The 17,759-nt window shown below is 44.4% G+C and overlaps 1 protein-coding gene across 3 annotated transcripts; it reads right to left on the bottom strand.

The window, feature by feature from the left end:
- Positions 1 to 509: 509 nt before the first annotated feature.
- PPP1CC (protein phosphatase 1 catalytic subunit gamma) lies at positions 510 to 14,329 on the bottom strand. 3 transcript variants are annotated; one of them, XM_026686805.2, is made up of 8 exons: positions 13,923 to 14,329; positions 6,071 to 6,202; positions 5,213 to 5,443; positions 4,325 to 4,429; positions 3,108 to 3,331; positions 2,448 to 2,582; positions 1,692 to 1,752; positions 510 to 907 (listed from the first exon to the last, which is right to left on the bottom strand). In XM_026686805.2, exons 1-8 carry the CDS (start codon positions 13,975 to 13,977, stop codon positions 894 to 896), a joined length of 957 nt encoding a protein of 318 aa, XP_026542590.1. In that variant the 5' UTR covers positions 13,978 to 14,329; the 3' UTR covers positions 510 to 893. The 3 variants fall into 3 exon arrangements, with proteins under 3 accessions (XP_026542590.1, XP_087799040.1, XP_026542589.1); XM_087942914.1 differs by lacking the exon at positions 1,692 to 1,752; XM_026686804.2 differs by lacking the exon at positions 510 to 907 and having other exon boundaries at positions 1,581 to 1,752.
- Positions 14,330 to 17,759: the final 3,430 nt, after the last annotated feature.

Raw genomic sequence — 17,759 nt, 5'->3', positions numbered from 1 at the left:
TGGTGGCACCTTCTGTAAGGCCACCAGTTGGACGGGCCCTTTGGCTGCTTCTGCCTGCGCCCCAAAGGCAGCGGTGGGAGGCCGGCTGTGCCCCATGGGCTCCACTGCCCTGGATGAAGGTTTCTGCAGCCGCCCATCTTCTTCCCTCCCGCAAAGGTCGCCTCCTCCGTGGGACACCCGAGACGTCTCCTGTCCACCCAACCCTTCCACCTTGACTGGCCCTGCAGGTGAGGCTGCTTCCAAAAGTGGACACCTTTCCCCTCTGTGACCATCACCTCTCGGTCAGAGGAGGCCAGGGGTCGCCCTGCCTTCCATCAAGCACTCAAAACCCCACAGCCCCAAATTTACTCATCCTACAAGGAAAATGCCTGAGGCCTTCTTGAGGCTCCCTTTATTAAGTTCTCACTTTGGACTTTATTATTATTATTATTATTATTAATTTTACGGAGAGGAAGTTTCAAGTGACTTTCCACAAATGCGATGCTGGGGCGAAAAAAAACAACGCCATGAAAATTTAACAAGTTACTCATTTAATAGGCATTTTACCACATTTGTATTGTACACTGTCATCTGTTTAAAAAGATTACAGGTTTTTCTTTAAAAACTAAACAAAACAAAAAAAAAACCCACAAGAAACTGTGAGTCATAGAAACAGGTGAACACTGGTTCCCTGCTGCAGTTGGGTTGTTTTCTAAGCTTTGTAGAGAGCGAGAGTCTTCAAGATGCAAGTAAAACAGAACCTAAAGTAATTCTAATTCTCAGGCAAGTCTCCTCACGTGTTACAACTTTCTGAACTGGCTAAAAGAGCACAGTAGCACCGACACTGAATATAAGGGAAGTATCAAAAGTCTTTAATCTTGTACTTCAGCTGCTCACAGCTTTACTCTGCTAGTTCAAGTCGTCCTTCCTGCAGAGGAAAAAATCCAGCTTAAGACACCAGTGCATCTCTACGGGCCTTTCTGACCAGTCTTCCCCTGCACAACTTAATTTTACAGAGACACAAATTTTAAAATCATGGCTTTAAAACGGTGATTTCAAAGTATACGGGAGGGTTGGGGTGCTGCAATTAAAACAGACATCATACTAGTGAAGCTGGCAAAAGTTGAGGGTGGGTTGAAAAAGCCGACCACGGGACTCATGTACATGACAAGGAAGATGCAAACCCTTTAAAAACAAAAGCTTTTTACAAGTGAACCGTTATCAACGGGACGCGATTTGACAGTCATAACATTTCCTAGTCACACGGCACGCTGGTGCCTCCTTGGCTCCTAAAATAAAAATCAGGCATTGCACATCACCTGGTCTCCACCGCTTCAAGGAGTCAGTTGTACAATTACCCAGAATGGCAGGAGAGGCGCTGTGAAGTGTACAGCCGGAACATCGAGAACAAAAAAATGGTGTTGTGTTTTTTTTCCTCTTTTTCCAAAGACCAGTTTTTTGTTTTTTAAAACTCTTCTTGCGAAGGGAGAAAGTCTCATTTGCTGCTACATCCAGCAAATACATCCGTCCAAATGAATCAGAAAGAAAAACCACAACACATGAAGTCTAGTCTTAGCAAGCTGACTGACACACGTTAACCGGTTTTTGTGTTTTTGTGTTTTTTTTAAAAAATGAAGATTATATACTATGGTACAAGTCCCAACCAGGCAGGCCCAAGAGTGCTTATTTCTTGGCTTGTTTTGTGATCATACCCCTGGGTGGCGTTACAGGTCGGCTAGCGTTGGGCTTCTTTTTCTCCGCAGGCTTCAAGATCTGGAATGACAATTTGCTGGTTTAGTGATTCGGGTTCTGCAGGCAGCTACTACAAGGAAACCACACCCAGGGAGAGTCACACCTGTTTGCTCAGACCTGAAAAGACAGGGCTAAATCACTCCATCCAAGACCCAGAGTGGAGTAGGATCAGAGTGGACTTCCGCTCTCTCTCTCTGTCTCTCTCTGAAGAGATCAGTAGTGCATTTCCTTCCAATTCCGTAAGCCAGGGATGGGCAACTGTGGCCCCTTTACGACCTGTGGGCTTCCAACTCCCAGAATTCCTGAGCCACCACACCCATGGCTCAGCTGGGGAGACAGCCAAGAGGGCGTGTGCTGGAGTATATCCCAAGCCAGGAGCGGTTTGGGCTTTCGAGACCAGCCTAACAAACCTGAACTCGGACGCAGTTGGGGTGTTCGTCCCACAGCTTGCAATGACCCTACTTCCTTCTCTGCAAAGGTCACTTTGGAAAGCGGGGGGGGGGGGATAGAGAGGGGATTCTCGGGAGAAGCCAGCTCCAGGCCAGTCGATTAAGGCTGCCCTGGGTCTAGTGTGGCAACCGGCAACGCCACACAGAGAGACAGAACGCATCGTCAAATGGCCACTAATGCTCAGAAGGTGGACTGGAAGGAAACCGTCACTGAGCAAAACCAAAAGGAGGGGAAGCAAAGCGCCCAGGGCTTCGAAGGTGCCTTACCTGAAAGGAGCACATTAGAGTCTCATCCACACTCATCATAGCGCCTGCGTTGTCAAACTCCCCACAGTAATTGGGGGCAGAAAACAGAGTTACCAGCTGCCTTTTTGCAAAGAATTCATATCCATCTTCAACTACCTGTAAAGGCAAAAAAAGACGGTTCTGTTAGTACTGGTGGGGCGGGAAAGAAGACAAGAAAGCAGACATTCGTTTTACGGGAAATGCGGTAAGCGCCTTTTCTTTTTTGAAAGTCTGCAAAAGGTTCCACTTGCTGTGAACATGCAAGAACTGTGAACACACTGACTGAAACCGCCACAGCGCCAGGCACCGCAGCTGCATGTCACAACACAGGGATAACACTAGCTGCCCGACAAGTGCCACAATGGCACTAGCTACTGTGTTCTACATAAAGGTGGTGTGTTTTAGGCAGGGCTAGGAAAAGCCGGAGCGGCCTCTCCGTTTACACAAGACGCTGTGGTTGGGCTTTCCTCCTCGGGAGCCCATTTCTTTATCCAGCTGTGAGACATGCTCTCTCAGCCCAGCCAGGAGAGAGAGAGAGAGAGAGAGAGAGGGAGAAGGCAGAGGATTCCTAAAGCCAAGCAGCTGCTCTGAATGCCAGAGGCAGAGGGGAATGTTTTCTAGGCGCTTCTACTCTCCCTTTACCTGGTGAGCTCGGCATATAAGGTCCAAATCGTGTTTATGAAGGAACTTTGCCACCACTTCGGCTCCAAATGTGAAGGACACCCCTCGGTCGTTTTCGCCCCATCCAAGCACATCCTTATCGGGGTCAGACCACAGCAGGTCACAAAGGAGGCCTTGGTCTGGCACATCTGTGGGCCGCATAATTCGTCGGATTTGTTCCATCGACTGGAGATCTGGCGATAAGCCTGGGCAGGAGATTAAGAGGCGGCTGGTTTGGATTTGGGAGATGCGCAACGCAAACACACCGCACAACAGCCAGAAGCCCATGGGAATGAGATCTGTTGCCCTGGGCAGTTCTGAGGAAGAGCAGCCGGCCAACTCCACCCGAGAGGTGATGCTCAATCAAGGGACCCAACACAGGACCAGAGCAAGACCAAATATGAGAAATTAAAAACAATTCCTTAAGAGGCTCCCATTTCTTGGATACATATCCAGATTTACTCAGACTTCAACTGGATTCAGGAGAGTAATTTGGGAACTTAAGTCCCGAGTAGCACCGATTTAAATGGGTGCAGCTGAAATGAAACTAAACCTGGATCCGATGCTAGGAAGACCACAGCGTAATTGCAGTCCCAGCCCCTTCCAGAGCAAGCTGTCCCCAAGAGAATCACCGCTTTGGCCAAATAAGCTGTTCACAAAATAGACCTCCCTTTGGTTTAGTGCCGTTGTCTCAAATGAAAGCGTGCCCTGCCCTTGCTGAGCCAAAACGTTTTCTTTCACACACACATCTGTTCGGCTGTAGCCTCCCACTCACATCCTCCAAAACTGCAAGCTTGAGGCTTCTGCCTCAAAACATCCTGCAGATGTTTAGATTATAAGGCAGGAATGGCACAACTATTTATATACCATATGGGCAGCAGGAATTGTCTGTGTAGCCTGCAATTATCTCATATATCTCATATCTATCTATCTATATATATGTGTGTATATATAGATATATAGATATAGTTTTGATTTAAAAAATGTTCCGCAGTCTTCCTACAAAATTAAGGGTCTGTTAAATAATTTTAAGCCTCCTTCCCGATATAAGCTGGTGGCCCTCAAACCTTGTCACAGCTACGATTAAGGAATGAAATGTCGAGTTTTGTCTCTGAAAATATCCCAAGAGTTATAAAACACGCCTTGAAATTCAACTCTGGTCAACTATGCGGCCCAAGATGGCATCCAAAATTACTTACCTCCATGGCAGCAAAATATTTTCTCGTCCACAATGGCTGCAATTGGTAAGCAGTTGAAGCAGTCTGTAAAGGTTTTCCACAGCTTGATGTTGTATCTTCGTTTACCTGGGGGGTGGGGGGGGCAGCCAATGAAGTCGTTTCAAAATCAAGCGTGACAGAGAAGTTTAGGGGGGGAATAGGAAGAAGAAGAAGAAAAAAACCACCTCCTTCCTATCCCTCGCAGTTACTCCTAGGCCTGATCTGGCTTGTCTTCAGTGAAGACTGGACTGACCTCTGTAGAGTCCTTGACTCGCAACCATTTGTTTAGTCACCGTTCCAAGTTACACGGAAAAAACTGACTTGCAACCGGACCGTGGACTTAGAACCGCTGCAGCATCCCCACGGCCACAGGATGCTTGGCAACCGGTGTGTCTATTTACAACGGCTGCGGTGTCCCACCGGGTCACGTGACCACCGTTTGCGACCTTCCCAGCCAGCTTCCGGCAAGCATAGTCAAGGGGGAAGGTGGATTTGCTTAACGACGGGGTGATTCGCTCAGTGATTTGCTTAACAACAGTGGCAAAAAAAAAAAAGGTTGTAAAATGGGGCACAGCTCACTGAACCTAAGTCTGGCTTAGCAAGGGATATTCTGATTCCAATCTGTGGTCTTAAGTCAAGGACTCCTTCTACAACTTTTTTTTGCTGGAGTTCGTGCCGGAAAGGAACATGATTTATTTTCTGCCTTTATGACAGGAGACCTTCCAGGTGATACAAAAGATCAAAGACGTTAAGCAGCCCCTCCACTCTGCAACCCTATCAACGCACAACTCCCTCTAAGGACAGAGATCATTTCATGGTCACAAAATGAGGGCACCTTCCTCCTTAAAACCCTTCCCTGCGCATACTTACATTCATCGTAGAACCCATAAATTCTATTAATGCTAGCACATTCGTGGTTGCCTCTAAGGAGGAAAAAGTTCTCGGGATATTTTATCTTGTAGGCCAGCAAGAGGCAAATGGTCTCTAGGGACTGCTTCCCTCGGTCAACGTAGTCCCCGAGAAAGAGATAGTTGCTCTCCGGTGGAAAACCACCATATTCAAACAGTCGCAGTAGGTCGTAGTATTGTCCGTGGATATCACCTTAAGCAAGCAGAGGAAAGCAGTTTTGCAGGGCAGTTTGGCTCACTAAAGCAAGAATCCAACACAGCAATATATTTTAAACATGCAAATTAAAGGGAGCACTACGTAAGAGCATTAAGGAAAGCAACCAGAGACCTCAGTCAAGTTTCCCCGTGATGCCAAACCTTAGAACATTACTTATGGCTGTGGTTTTAAAAGTAAATTAGAGCCAAAGTGTGAATTTCACCTGTAGTTTTATAGCTGAAGTATATTCTAATGCTTCTGGAAAAGAGGAAATAACTATTTCCCTCTCTCACATGGACATGGCAAGGATGAGCAAAGTAAGAGGGATGAAATACTATTTAAATATGCAGAATAGCTATGAGATGACAGTGTATCAAAAATCAAGTACTGTATCTTCCTGAAATTTGTTTCCTTTTAGTTACATCCAATAGTTCCTTTCAGCACTCTATTCAAAGACAGAGTTTCATCTTCAAGCAACGTGGCTTGAAGAGGTTACTACTGCAATTTTCTAACAGATCCGCCATACTTAGATACATCACCTGAAGTTACTACCTAACAAATCCTGTGAATCATTATTAGACTGTTTAAAACACACACACACACACACACACACAAGGTACTTACCACATATTTTAAGTGGTGCTTCAAGTTCTAACAGAATTGGTTGACTGAGGAAGATCTCTCGAGATTTCAAGCACAATCCTCTTATTTCATTCTCTTGAAGTTGGACATTTTTACCAGGTTTGGATCCTCTCACTACGTAGAAAAAATATATGATTATTTGTAGCACATTGTATACATAAAAGTCCAATCAGTTATTTTTATTAGGATGGAGGATTTTGACACACCCACCCAAATCTTTCTTGAATTACATCCATCAATTCATTTCACACGGACAGAACATTAGGGATACGCAGAGTTATTTTTTGACTACCAGCTCAGGCCAACCTATTTTGTGCTGTTGATGTGTATTTCTTTGCAATCAGCACCACATATCCGGTATACCTAACAGTTTATTCAAGTTGCACCTTCTAAAAAGAATGCATACTTTATTAAATTCAAAATAGCCACTCGGAATAATTGTGGCTGTAACACACGGCTGCTAACGCATTATTAAAAATTGGTAAAGTTCATTGTAATAGGTGGGTATAGTTTAAAAGTGCTTTCTTAATCCAAGCGTAGCTATATTGAAAACTGAAGCTGTTCACAATGTGTAAGAGTAGTGAATTGATCACCATCATAGCGCACGTTTCAAGACGTCAACCACATTCTCTAAATGCATGTAAAATATTCTCAAAAACATTGAAGGGAATTGTAGCAGCTTTAGATCTGCATAATCAGCAGAACAAAGGATCAAGAAATGCTGCTGACCAATTGCCACATTTGCATAATTTATGCCTATTTCATGCTTGCAGAGAGGGAACAAACTAGATTCTGTGATTATCTTCTATATTATTTTTTATATTCTCTCTCTCATCTGTGTCTTACATCATACAGCAAAAAAAAAAAAAGTTTAAAGTACTTGTACTGACAGTTCTGAAGAGCTCAAAGATTATGTCTAACAAGCTTTGCTTTGAGTCAATATTAGAATCAAGCTGAAATTTCCAGCAGATTTCCCGGGAAATAAAAGTTGTGACTTGACCAATACCGGTACTTGCCCCATAATTAGCTTATTCTGTCAGTCATGTTAGCATTTTATAGTGACATTATCAGTTCCATTAGATATTGGAGGAGCAATGAAAATTCCGATCACATATAATCTAGCATAAACTCACGGAAACATTTCCTTCTGCATTGCAGCATGGCTGCTCTGTGGCAGAAGGGATTTGTGGATAATGTTTTTCCAATTCAGCTCCCAAGCTACCCCCAAGTAACCTGAAATGTGTTTAACAAAACTGCCAGGTATCTAACAGCAAAACAGCTATAGAAAAACCAACCCGATAACTATTTAAAAAACCCAAGCAGACAATTAGTATTTCTTAACCTTAACTATTAGAATTAAGTGTGTTAACACAGAATAAACTTTCCAGGCTGGAAATGTTGAAGAAATATTATTAAAATTAAGTTGAAGTCCAAAGACCAAACTTTAGGGGAAGTTAGCAAATCAACAACTGAAAGGAACATTATGTTGAATCTGTGATCTACAATTTAATTTACAACGTGACCAGATGACAATTGTCCTCACAACTGTCTACAAGATAATTTATGTGCTATTGCAAACTCTATCAGCTGTTATCCTGCCACGAGGCAGCTATCCAAGATCCCTGCAAATATGTCTAATATGCCAGACTACTGACCATATATCTCTTGCTTTGACTCTACCCGAGGAGCTGGTTTTCACTGAAAAAACACAAAGCACCTGGATTTTCCAATTCCTCTAATGCAGTATGCAAGATTTCAGTCAAATTGTCTTAACTGCTAATAAGCTGAGAACAGAAAGATTCACTCTTTACAAACCCCCTTCACAATTTGAATGAAGTGCTTTAATGCTGGAGGCATAAAACAGGCCCCCTAACTGTCCAAATTGGGTGACCCGGCTACATCAAAGGGGTGGGTGGGTGGGAGACCAAGAGAAGACCCTCTTGACTGGTTCAGTTGGAATCCTGCATCATTTTATTCCTTCTTTCTGAGTATGGTTTCCTTTAGAGGCTGTTATGTAACCTTTATATAACATTGTACAAGAACTGGTACCCTGAATTAGCTTACCTACTTCTCTCTCTTTTTTCCCCCTTTTGAAGTAGTACAGCACAAGCTAACATTTTATACTGAAGAGAGAGCTGAAAGGTGAGATAAATAGATAAGATATAGACAAGCCCATAAACTGGAGAGTGAGCCTTACTTATTGTGGCTTTCAAACCTATAATAATCTCTTAAGCTTTGTCTGTTCCAAATATTCTAACAGCATGTGCCTTGAATTAGTGCCAGTTCAAGTGAGTAAAAATATCGCAGATCTGTTTTGCCAGGCAAATCCTGGAGAAATCCGCTCTTAAGCCCCCTTCCCACTTGTGACCAAAATATTCTGAATTTAGTGGAGGACACAGCTTCCTTGATGAAGAGGGACAACGCAGGAGTTAATCACGGACACCACTCTTGATTTAATAAGCATTTACACAGCAGAGAGAAAAACAATGGCCTATGGAAACCAACAGGTGACCTCATATTTATCACACGGGAGGGAAAATCTCCGTCTAAATTATAATTCTCCCAGCATAATGTGGCGTGGTGAGTAACTTACACAAATGATACTGTACAGAGCCAGGGAGAAACGAACAGGTAGTTTGTTTAGGAAACTATTAAATTTGTAGAAGTACAAAAAATATTTTCAAAATGATTTCCAGAGCAGACCACCCAGGATCGAACTTAACCGGTGCCACAGAACGTGGAATTGGAAAAGAAAAAGAGCGAGGGGACCGGTGGAGGCAACGGAATGGCCTGATGGGCAGGGATACAGCCGGCTGGCTGGCTGAGCAAGTGAAGCTCGGCCCTGAAGGCAGAGCCTGTGGCAAAGCCGGTTGCTGCTCTTGGTACCAACTCGGCAGACATAAATCTTACAACGTTCTTCGCAAGTCAGCACTGTGCCCTCCCACTGGCTTCAAAGCAAATCCAAAGTTTCACTTCTGCATGCCAAGAGGAAAACATCTACATGCTTAAATCTGATGGTGGTTGTCTTTCTTTAAAAGGCAAAAACCTACACAGGTAGTCCTCGACTTACAGCAGTTCATTTAGTGACCATTCAAAGTTACAACGGCACTGGAAAAAAAGCAATAGTTATGACGGCTGCCGTGTCCTGGGGTCGTGTGATCGCCTTTTGCGACCTTCTGACAAGCAAACTCAATGGGGAAGGCAGTTTCATTTCACAACTGGGTTATTAACTTAATAACTGCAGTGTTTCACTTAACAACTATGGCAAGAAAGGTCGCAAACTCACTGAAAGAATTCTTTACCTAGCAACGGAAATTTTGGGCTCGATTGTGGTCGTAAGTTGAGGACTACCTGTATTGATATTCTCAGATCGCAGCTGTTCATTAGTTACAACTTCACCTGTTTACCCTGCAAAGAGAGCGGAGGATAGAAACAGCGGGCAGAATCCAGCCAAACCTGCTTTGTTCCTCGAAGCCTCTGGCGCGACGCATATCCTAAGATGCAGCCTATATGGCTTATTAGTGATTTGTTCCAGAGGAAAATATTTATCAACATGCATATAGCTGGTCCTTTGACTACTAGGGAACAGCACTAATTGCAAACTGCACAATCAAAATTAATTAGTTCTGCAGGCTTAAATTTGCTTCCATCGTTCACTAAGCGTTGTGACCATCAACTTTATGCTTTTTTTCCCTATTGGGATTTTTCGGGCCCTAGTTATAATTATGGCCCGAAAAATCCTAATATGAAAAAAAAGCATAAAGTCCTTCACCACAAAGGCATGAAAATACCACAATAACAGGTTGACTCAGCCTTCCAAGGTGGGTAAGATGAGGACCCAGATTGTTGGGTGCTATTGCTATAACAGAGTTGGAAGGGACCTTGGAGGTCTTCTAGTCCAACCCCCTACTCAAGCAGTTCAGGCTCATGCGACTTGCAGGCAGTAACATTTAGCCAATGTTGACTGCAAAAGAAAAAGGAAACCCAAGTCCATCTTTGCAAAGACCAGATAAAATAGTTTCCAATGCGCACTTTTATTAGTCATCTATGGTTAAATAAGAGATTTAGAAAGATCATAGTGAGAAAGCAGGAAAGCCAGTTCTTCTAACAGGAAGCCCATAATATTCCACTTACATCTGGATTGTTAAAGGCCCAGACAGGATTCAAATATGTTGTTTTGCAATAAAAGGCTAAGCTATTCAACATCTACTAGACTTGATAAGCAAGTAAATAACTAGATTTTCTGGTCATACAGAATACGGGGTTGAACACACTGTTTCTTTCCAGGTATCCATTGAATCACACAGATCTATAATAGTCTGTAGGCTCTGCCTAAAGCCAGAAGATCTAGATTGGAACAGGCTCACCGATGTTTGTCTGAGAACTTGTAGCTTTTCCAACTATAAAATGAAAATTAAACTTGGCTGCTCTGAGCACAAAACTACCCCCTTTTTATTGTACTTGTGGGGTTGGAAGTTGAAAGTTAGTTCCCTGCATTAGCCAAATATGGAGAACTGGAGCATGCAGACAGACTAGAGAGCTTTTAGTTCTAATTATATTTTATAGCGATACCACCCTTCCAAAGTTCAGAAATGATATGAAGCTGTACTTTGTAGAACAAAAGCCAGCACACTTTCATTCTCCTCTTCTTGGATCTGAAAGGAAGCAGGAGAACCAAAGCTTTGCAGCTCTTTTATAGCAACAACTAAGCCACAAGATCCTATTGCAACTCTTCCAAGAACAGGGTAAATACACAATTAGGAAGCATCCTTCTCTAAGATGCTGAAGGATGCACTTTAGAATAAAATGCCAATGAATGCATTTTAGAGCCCAAAGTCTTTCATATTTGGGGTTAAAATTACCGATGCAGAAGAAAAAAGAATACGACATACTTTTACAAGTAATCAATTCCAAGAGAAAATATATTTTTTAAAAATTCTCTCATTGCAGCATAATTTAAATTATATTAATACACATGCAGCATTAAATAGCAATAAGATTTCTATTAATAGAATAGGGTGTTAATAGCCCGTTTATCCCTCCAAGATATGTATACACAACCAATTTTAACTCACACTGCATTAAATGACACCAAAAATTAATCTATACTGAACTCATGCTGTTGTCATCTGTTCAACAAATGAAGAGAGATGATTAAGCAACCATTTTTACTAAGCATGCAAGAACAGCTCTAATAATACCTAGAAGGGTTTGATTTTTTTTAAAAAAAGTTCTATCTAGGCTAATGCCAAACATCTTGAATTTACAAATCCAATCATTTTTTGCATTGCTAATCCTCTTTCAATGGTCAATTCTCTTTCAATGGTCAAACCTAAAGGAGAAGGATTAAGGCCCATCATAGAAAGGATACATAGGTGGCCCAGTTCATATTATTGTAGACAGTTTTTTTGATTAGATGTTAATTAAATTCCCAAATTGTGTTATTAATCCAGAATGGACTCGGATAAGGCTGGATCAACCCAGTAGCTGCCTTATAATTTTTGTTTGTTGCTGGAAGGAATGTTGGTCATCAGGTCTGTTCACCCAACTCAAAGTTTAATCTAAGGCCAGCCTCCTGCAACTGAAACTGCAGATACCCCAAATGTATAGAACGTTGTATCTTGGAAGCGGCCCCAGAAAAGCACTCGGATCAGGCCGCCAAATGGTTCAGATGAGAGGAGCCACCTGGAACCCAGCACCAGAGTTTAGAGTAATCAAAAGGTCACACTGATGTCATAATGCTGGGATTAAGTCTGTAATTTGTTTGCAAGCAAAACGTTCTCACTCCAGCTCAAAGAAGCAGGCCTATTTTTAAAGTTAATAGCCATAATAGACGGGCACAGGTGGGCAAGCAACATTTTTATATGCCCTCATAATTCCCGGGACCAACAATCATACAGTGTCCGGAAGACTGGGCTAACCAACCATCTCTTTCTTCCTTCCGAGCAAGACTCCAGCTATGTTAAAGAGGGCAAAACAAAAGAGACCTACCTACCAGACACTACAAATTACTTGTGTTCCTATTCTAAGAAAGAGCAGACTAGAAAGGCATGTAAGATCTCCACCATCCAAGTATAAAAAGCATCATGTACAAAAACTTTGGGCTATTTGAAAGATGAGGCTGCCGCTGGGGCTCTGAATCTTGGAGGCAGCTCCTCCAGGAGGGTTTTTCCCCTTCCTTTCACAACTTCACCAAAGGAGCGTGATGAAGTCCAGGCATAAGGACTGCAGGATAAGGACAGGCAATGTCAACTTCTGGATACTGGGGAAAGAGGGATATTTATTCCACACCCCCTCAGAAATCCTCCATTCCTACTCTTCTGCTTTCCCTCCACTGCAGAGAGGCCTGCTTTCACCTCATCCTTACTATTTATGTTTACTTCGTGGTATCTCACCCTAGAAGCCTAAACCGATCTATAAAAGCATTTCCTCCTATCATTTCTTCTCTTAGAAGAACAACTTAGTAAGGTTCTTGAGTCAAGAAAGAACGCTCAAAGTTATCTCCTGAGCCCATGTTTCACATGTCAGTACTATGCCCTCACGCTGGCTTTGAATCAAATATATCCATCCCAGAATCCAAATAAAATTATGTTTAGCAACTTGGTTGCAAAACCCAGCAATCCAACAGATCCCAAACTGCAACCCAACTAGCAGACTGTTTTATTCGGAGGGTGTCCCAAGGGTGGTTTTTCAATTCAGATCTGAAGAAGCTTCTTGGATGAGAAGCAAACATTTTTAAAGGGGGTGGGGGGGTGGGGAGAGAAAAACCAAGAAAGTCCAACTGCCTCTTGGAAAAGGCACCTTTGGGATAACCATGACCTGGGTGATTGGGACTCTCCAGAGACAGGCACACATCAAACCGTTTCCCTGCAAAGAACAACCTACAAAGACAGATCTTCCAACATACATCTTATTTTCTAAGTAAAATCAGAGGCAAAGGTTAAAAATAATATTTGCACCTTGACCCCTTTTCTTCTAATGGATAAGGCAGAGCAGACCTGCATCATCCTGACTTTGCATTTTTCATTAATTACTTACAGTACTGGTGTTTATTTATTTGTCTGTGTGTGTGTGTGTGTGAGTGAGACATGCACACAAACACAACCATAATTTTCTGCCCCTTATATTTGGGCCAATGATTCAGCCCCCTTTAACTGCCTGCCCATTCATTCAACGAAGCCTCTCCCATCCTCTTACCGGACATCCTTATAGAAATTTGGGGGGAATAAAACACATTAAAGAGAGACACCCCCCCAGGTAAACAAGGCTATATTCAACCCCCCCCCACCCACACACAGGTATCTCCTTCCCTCCATCGAGCACCCCTTCTCTTCACCCCCACAGCTTTGAACCCTCTCCCCCCAAAAAAGCCCCTCTTTAAAGTGGTGGTGGTGGGGGGGTCACCTTGGCGCCCTCTGCCCGCCCCCTCCCCATTTCCCAGCCTTCCTTTGTCCAAAGCACAACCCCCGACTCCAAAAGCCTCCCCAGATCATGGGAGGTGAACCCCGATTTTGGGATTTGGGGGGGCAAAGAGACGAAAGTGGGGCGGCCTGCAACGAGGAGGGTGTCTTATTCGGGGGAGGGGGCGCATCTTCAACCGCCCCCCGCCGAATTGTTCCGCGGACAGAAGAGCATCGTTTGGAGAGGGGGGTCTTACCCTCCTGAAAGGGGAGGGGGCCCCATCGGAGGGTCTTTGGGGGGTCGCCATCCCCTCCCCCGATCTCCAAAGGGGGCGCAGATCCCTCCCTCTCACCCTCCCCCGCCAACCCGCCGCCCCCGGGCGCCCTCCCGCGCTGCGGACCCTCCCCCCCTCCCCAGAGCCGCCCCTCCTCACCCTCCAGCAGCCGTTGGATGATGCTGTCGATGTTGAGCTTGTCAATATCCGCCATCGCCTCTCCGCGGCTGGGGAAGGAGCCAAGCCGGAGCCCGCCGGGTCGACTTCCTCCTTCTCCTCCTCCTTCGCCGCGGCCGCCCCCGGCTCCCGAGCCGGCGCTTGCCTCCCTCGCCTCCGCCCACCGCCGCGATCCTCTCGCCCGGTCTCTCTTTCTCTCCCTCTCTCAACCTCCCCTCCGCGCCGGTCGCGCCCGCCTCAGCAACCCAGCAGCATCCCCGGCGACGGCGGCGAACAAAATGGCCGCCCCGGCCCTCCCCTCGCCCCAGTCACCTCCTTCGGGGTGGGGGGGGGGAGGCGCAGGGATACCGGAGGAAGCGGCCGCCGGGACTTCTTTCTGGGCCAAGAGCGGGAAGCTTTGAGGAAAAGGAGCGCGGCGCGCGCTCGCCCGTTTTCTGTCCCTCCCACCCCCGGCCGCGCGCGCGCTCTCGCTCTCTCGCTCTCTTCCCCCCCTCCCGTGCGGCGGCCTCACTCAGTCGCGCGCCCGTGATCCTTCCGCCTGTGGAAGAGATAGAAAGAAAAAGAGCGGGAGGGGGAGAGCGGAAAAAGAGTCCCTCCCCCCATCTTTCTCTCAGGGAGCTTCTGAGGGGAGAAGCCAAAGAAAGGCGTGGGGGGAGAAGCGGGGAATAATGGAAACCTGAGGCAGAGAGAAGGGGAAAAAGGGATGGGAGAGAGAAGGCATGGCGTTCTGCCTAAGTCAGGACCCTCTGGGGAGGGGGAAGGCTCTCCTGCTTTAAAAACAGATGAAGTGGGGTACAAGGAGAGTGTTCCCTTGAGCATGTGCAGAGTTCTGTCTTGTAGTTTTATCTTCCCATCACCCTGAAGGGGTTGAGGGTGAAGGTCAGAGTGCACCAACTCTAAAAGCCTTTTTAAAAAAAATAGAGGGGAAAAATAGAGAAGCTGTCCAGGTGCTGAAGTGAGCCACTGAATTTAAATCAGTTGTGAGTTGGTGCAAAAGTCCTCAGGATTAGAACTCGTAGCCACACCTGCCAAAGCTCCCCCACCGTGGAAAGCAGCCCTAGAGGGGGCTTTCCTTTTGAAGAAAAGGGAGGAAGTGAGGAAGTCTTGGGGTCCTAAAATAAGATTAAAAAGCCTTGTAAAAACCTGTAGCTGCAACGGGAACCCTTCTCATGTGCAAACATGTTGCAGAATTTGTGGTTTCCACCCTGTACAAGAGGGGAGCAGGAGGATGTTGCAAGGAAAATGGGGGAACTGTTTAAGTAAATTGATGGACGGACAAGATTTATCAATATTAGATTCCAGAAAAAAAAGTGAGTTTTGCCACTTGACAAGGAAAACCTCTTTCCTCCTTCCTTTCTCCTGGGATTGCAACCCAAGTTTCCAAATATGACCTCCCCCCACAAAAGAAATCCACGATTTTGCTCACAGGTTGAGTAAAAGGAAAGAGCATGCTTGAGAATGCACAGAGTTCTGTCTCCTTTGAGGCAATGGAACCGCCCCAAGCTCTTCTGTGCAGAAGACAGAAACATAGGGGGCGTGCATAAGCGCACCAATGTACCTGTCATGCCCCTGGTGGAGACGGACTCTGAGGAAGAGGAGGAACAGCCAACAGGGAGTGGGAGTGGGGCTCCGGAGGTGGTGGAGGAGGCTGGGGAAGGGCAGAGGCCGGCTGAGCAGTCAGAGGAGGATCCAGGCCCATCCCCGATCCATCCTAGGTCATGCAGGGAGGAGAGGATCAGGGAAAAGCGAGGTCTACTCAGAAGGAGATTATCATGATCCTCCTCGTGGCCTGCAGGTGGGAGCTATGTATATAAGTTTGCAACTGCGCAGTTAGAATTTGCAGGAGTCAATTTAGTGTTCACCTTGAAAGAGGTTTATCTTTGCTGGCGTTCTTCCCATGGATTTTTCTCGGTTATTTCCTGGAGTTTATGATTAGTTATCTTGGCTTGCTTCGGAACTCTCATCAGTGTGGTTTGTTTTGGTTTTCTGTTTGCCTCATGATTTACTTTTGCGACTTTAAACTGTGCCTAATAAAACAGTGAAGTTAAGTTGAAGGCCTTACCGGACTTTAATATATATTTTGGGTTTGGGGTTATTTGGAGAGACTACGGGTCATCACAGTGCTTACCGTCCCTGTCCTATTGTTTCTTTTTTATTTTTCTTATATGTATCCATGTATTCATAACTATGTTTTTACTTATACCTATTATCTTGTAAGCAATTGACAAACCAAATAGAATAAATGAATAAATAGTTTCCTTTAGAAGAAGGGATGGGTCACGTAGCAAAAGGTAAAAAGGATTTAATTTCTAAAATGCAATTGGAATTGACCCTCTTTGCAGTACTTAGCACTGAAGCTGGAATATTTGTCTTTGCATCTTCCTACATGAAGCACAACATGAATTGAGACTCCCTGAATCCAGAAAGCTGCAGCACAAAACCTGCTCTTTTTCCAAAATGTCCCCCCATTTCTAGGCTAAAAGCAGCTAAAAACCAGCATCTCCTGGGCTCAGAAGATTAAAATTTTAAGAGCAAATGGGAGATCAGCAACAGAAAGCAGAGCCAGCCTCAATCCCAAAACTCTTCAGTCAGCGGTAATACTGTATAGCGCATTGTGTATTCCCTTCGCACCCACCCACAGATTCTGCAGCCACCGCACATCTCTAATCTTTCCTGAATTATTTGGAGGCTTTCCCATCCTTCCATACCTTCCCCCCCCCCCAAAAAAAAATCTCTTTTATTTCGGTGCTTTGAGCATCCGGGAGCCTTTCCAACGCTATTTCTGATGCATGGATGGAGGATTGGCAGTCCATAAGTGACTTTGTTATTAGTATGTACTATTATTATGGCAGATGTCAAGGCCAAATTTTGTCCTTTCCAATTGACCTACTGCTGAATAGCTTTCATAGCCTTATGCTGGGATGTGGCAGAAATCTGTCAGGAGAAAGGTTCAAGGCAATGGGGATAATATATTTAATTTCATTGGCAAGGAGAAAGAATGTCCAATGTTTTAATTGTTTTTTCTTGTTTTCTTTTTAATGTTTGGCCAAGTGTGGTTTAATTGCTGCACTTAGGAGGAGTACCTGAATGGATAGGGTGGTTGTTTTTATTTTTTTCTCAAAAGATGTCAACTCTAGTGTTTAAATATTAAGTAAACCTTTCTCCTCTGAGGACTTATTTTTGGAACAGGCGCAGGCACACAGAGGCGATTATGTAATAACATTTACTAACTATGTCATTATCACTGGTTGAACTGGTAAGTCTTTGAGCCTAAGCAGGGAGCTTGAGAAAAGCTGCAGTATCATCTCGTCTTGAAATAAGTCAGGAAGAGAGAGTCAGTACCAAGAAAATAGAGGTCATCTGGGTTAAATCATATGCCATGTGCAGAGTATGACTATGTAAAATTAAAAAAAAATGGATAAAATATAAGAAGTCATCAGAATTTGAAAAACCCTTAAAAGACCTGGATTTATACTCCCATGTCTAAACACTAAATGGGCTTAATTCTTTCTTTCTTTCTTTCTTTCTTTCTTTCTTTCTTTCTTTCTTTCTTTCTTTCTTTCTTTCTTTCTTTCTTTCTCTCTTTCTCTCTTTCTCTCTCTCTCTCTCTCTCTCTCTCTCTCTCTCTCTCTCTCTCTCTCTCTCTCCCTCCCTCTCCCCCTCCCTCCATCTTCATCTCATCCATCTTAGCTCGTTAGTTAAATTTGAATTAATTCTGAGTTCCAAAGCTTCCTTTCCTTGTCCTGGAACACATAACTCCTTCTCTGATCTGCAATCCAGTTGCTTCTTCCAAAGATAAAATCTCCTTCACTAGAAAAT

The sequence above is a fragment of the Notechis scutatus genome, chromosome 13 (genome assembly GCF_049901735.1).
Source record: "Notechis scutatus isolate UNSWTSFEM ecotype Mainland chromosome 13, rNotScu1.2, whole genome shotgun sequence".
Lineage (NCBI taxonomy): Eukaryota > Metazoa > Chordata > Lepidosauria > Squamata > Elapidae > Notechis > Notechis scutatus.
Note: the sequence above shows the minus strand (reverse complement) of the source record. Positions and strands in the feature narration are given on the sequence as shown.

Bases quoted from the DNA above. Each gene is read 5' to 3' on its own strand.
- PPP1CC (XM_026686804.2), bottom strand. From the start codon at position 13,977: ATGGCGGATATTGACAAGCTCAACATCGACAGCATCATCCAACGGCTG. The intron at 3,332-4,324 runs GTAAGTAATTTT...TCTCCTGCCCAG, and splicing joins AATATTTTGCTGCCATGGAG to GCTTATCGCCAGATCTCCAG. The intron at 2,583-3,107 runs GTAAAGGGAGAG...TTGCCTTTACAG, and splicing joins TTATATGCCGAGCTCACCAG to GTAGTTGAAGATGGATATGA.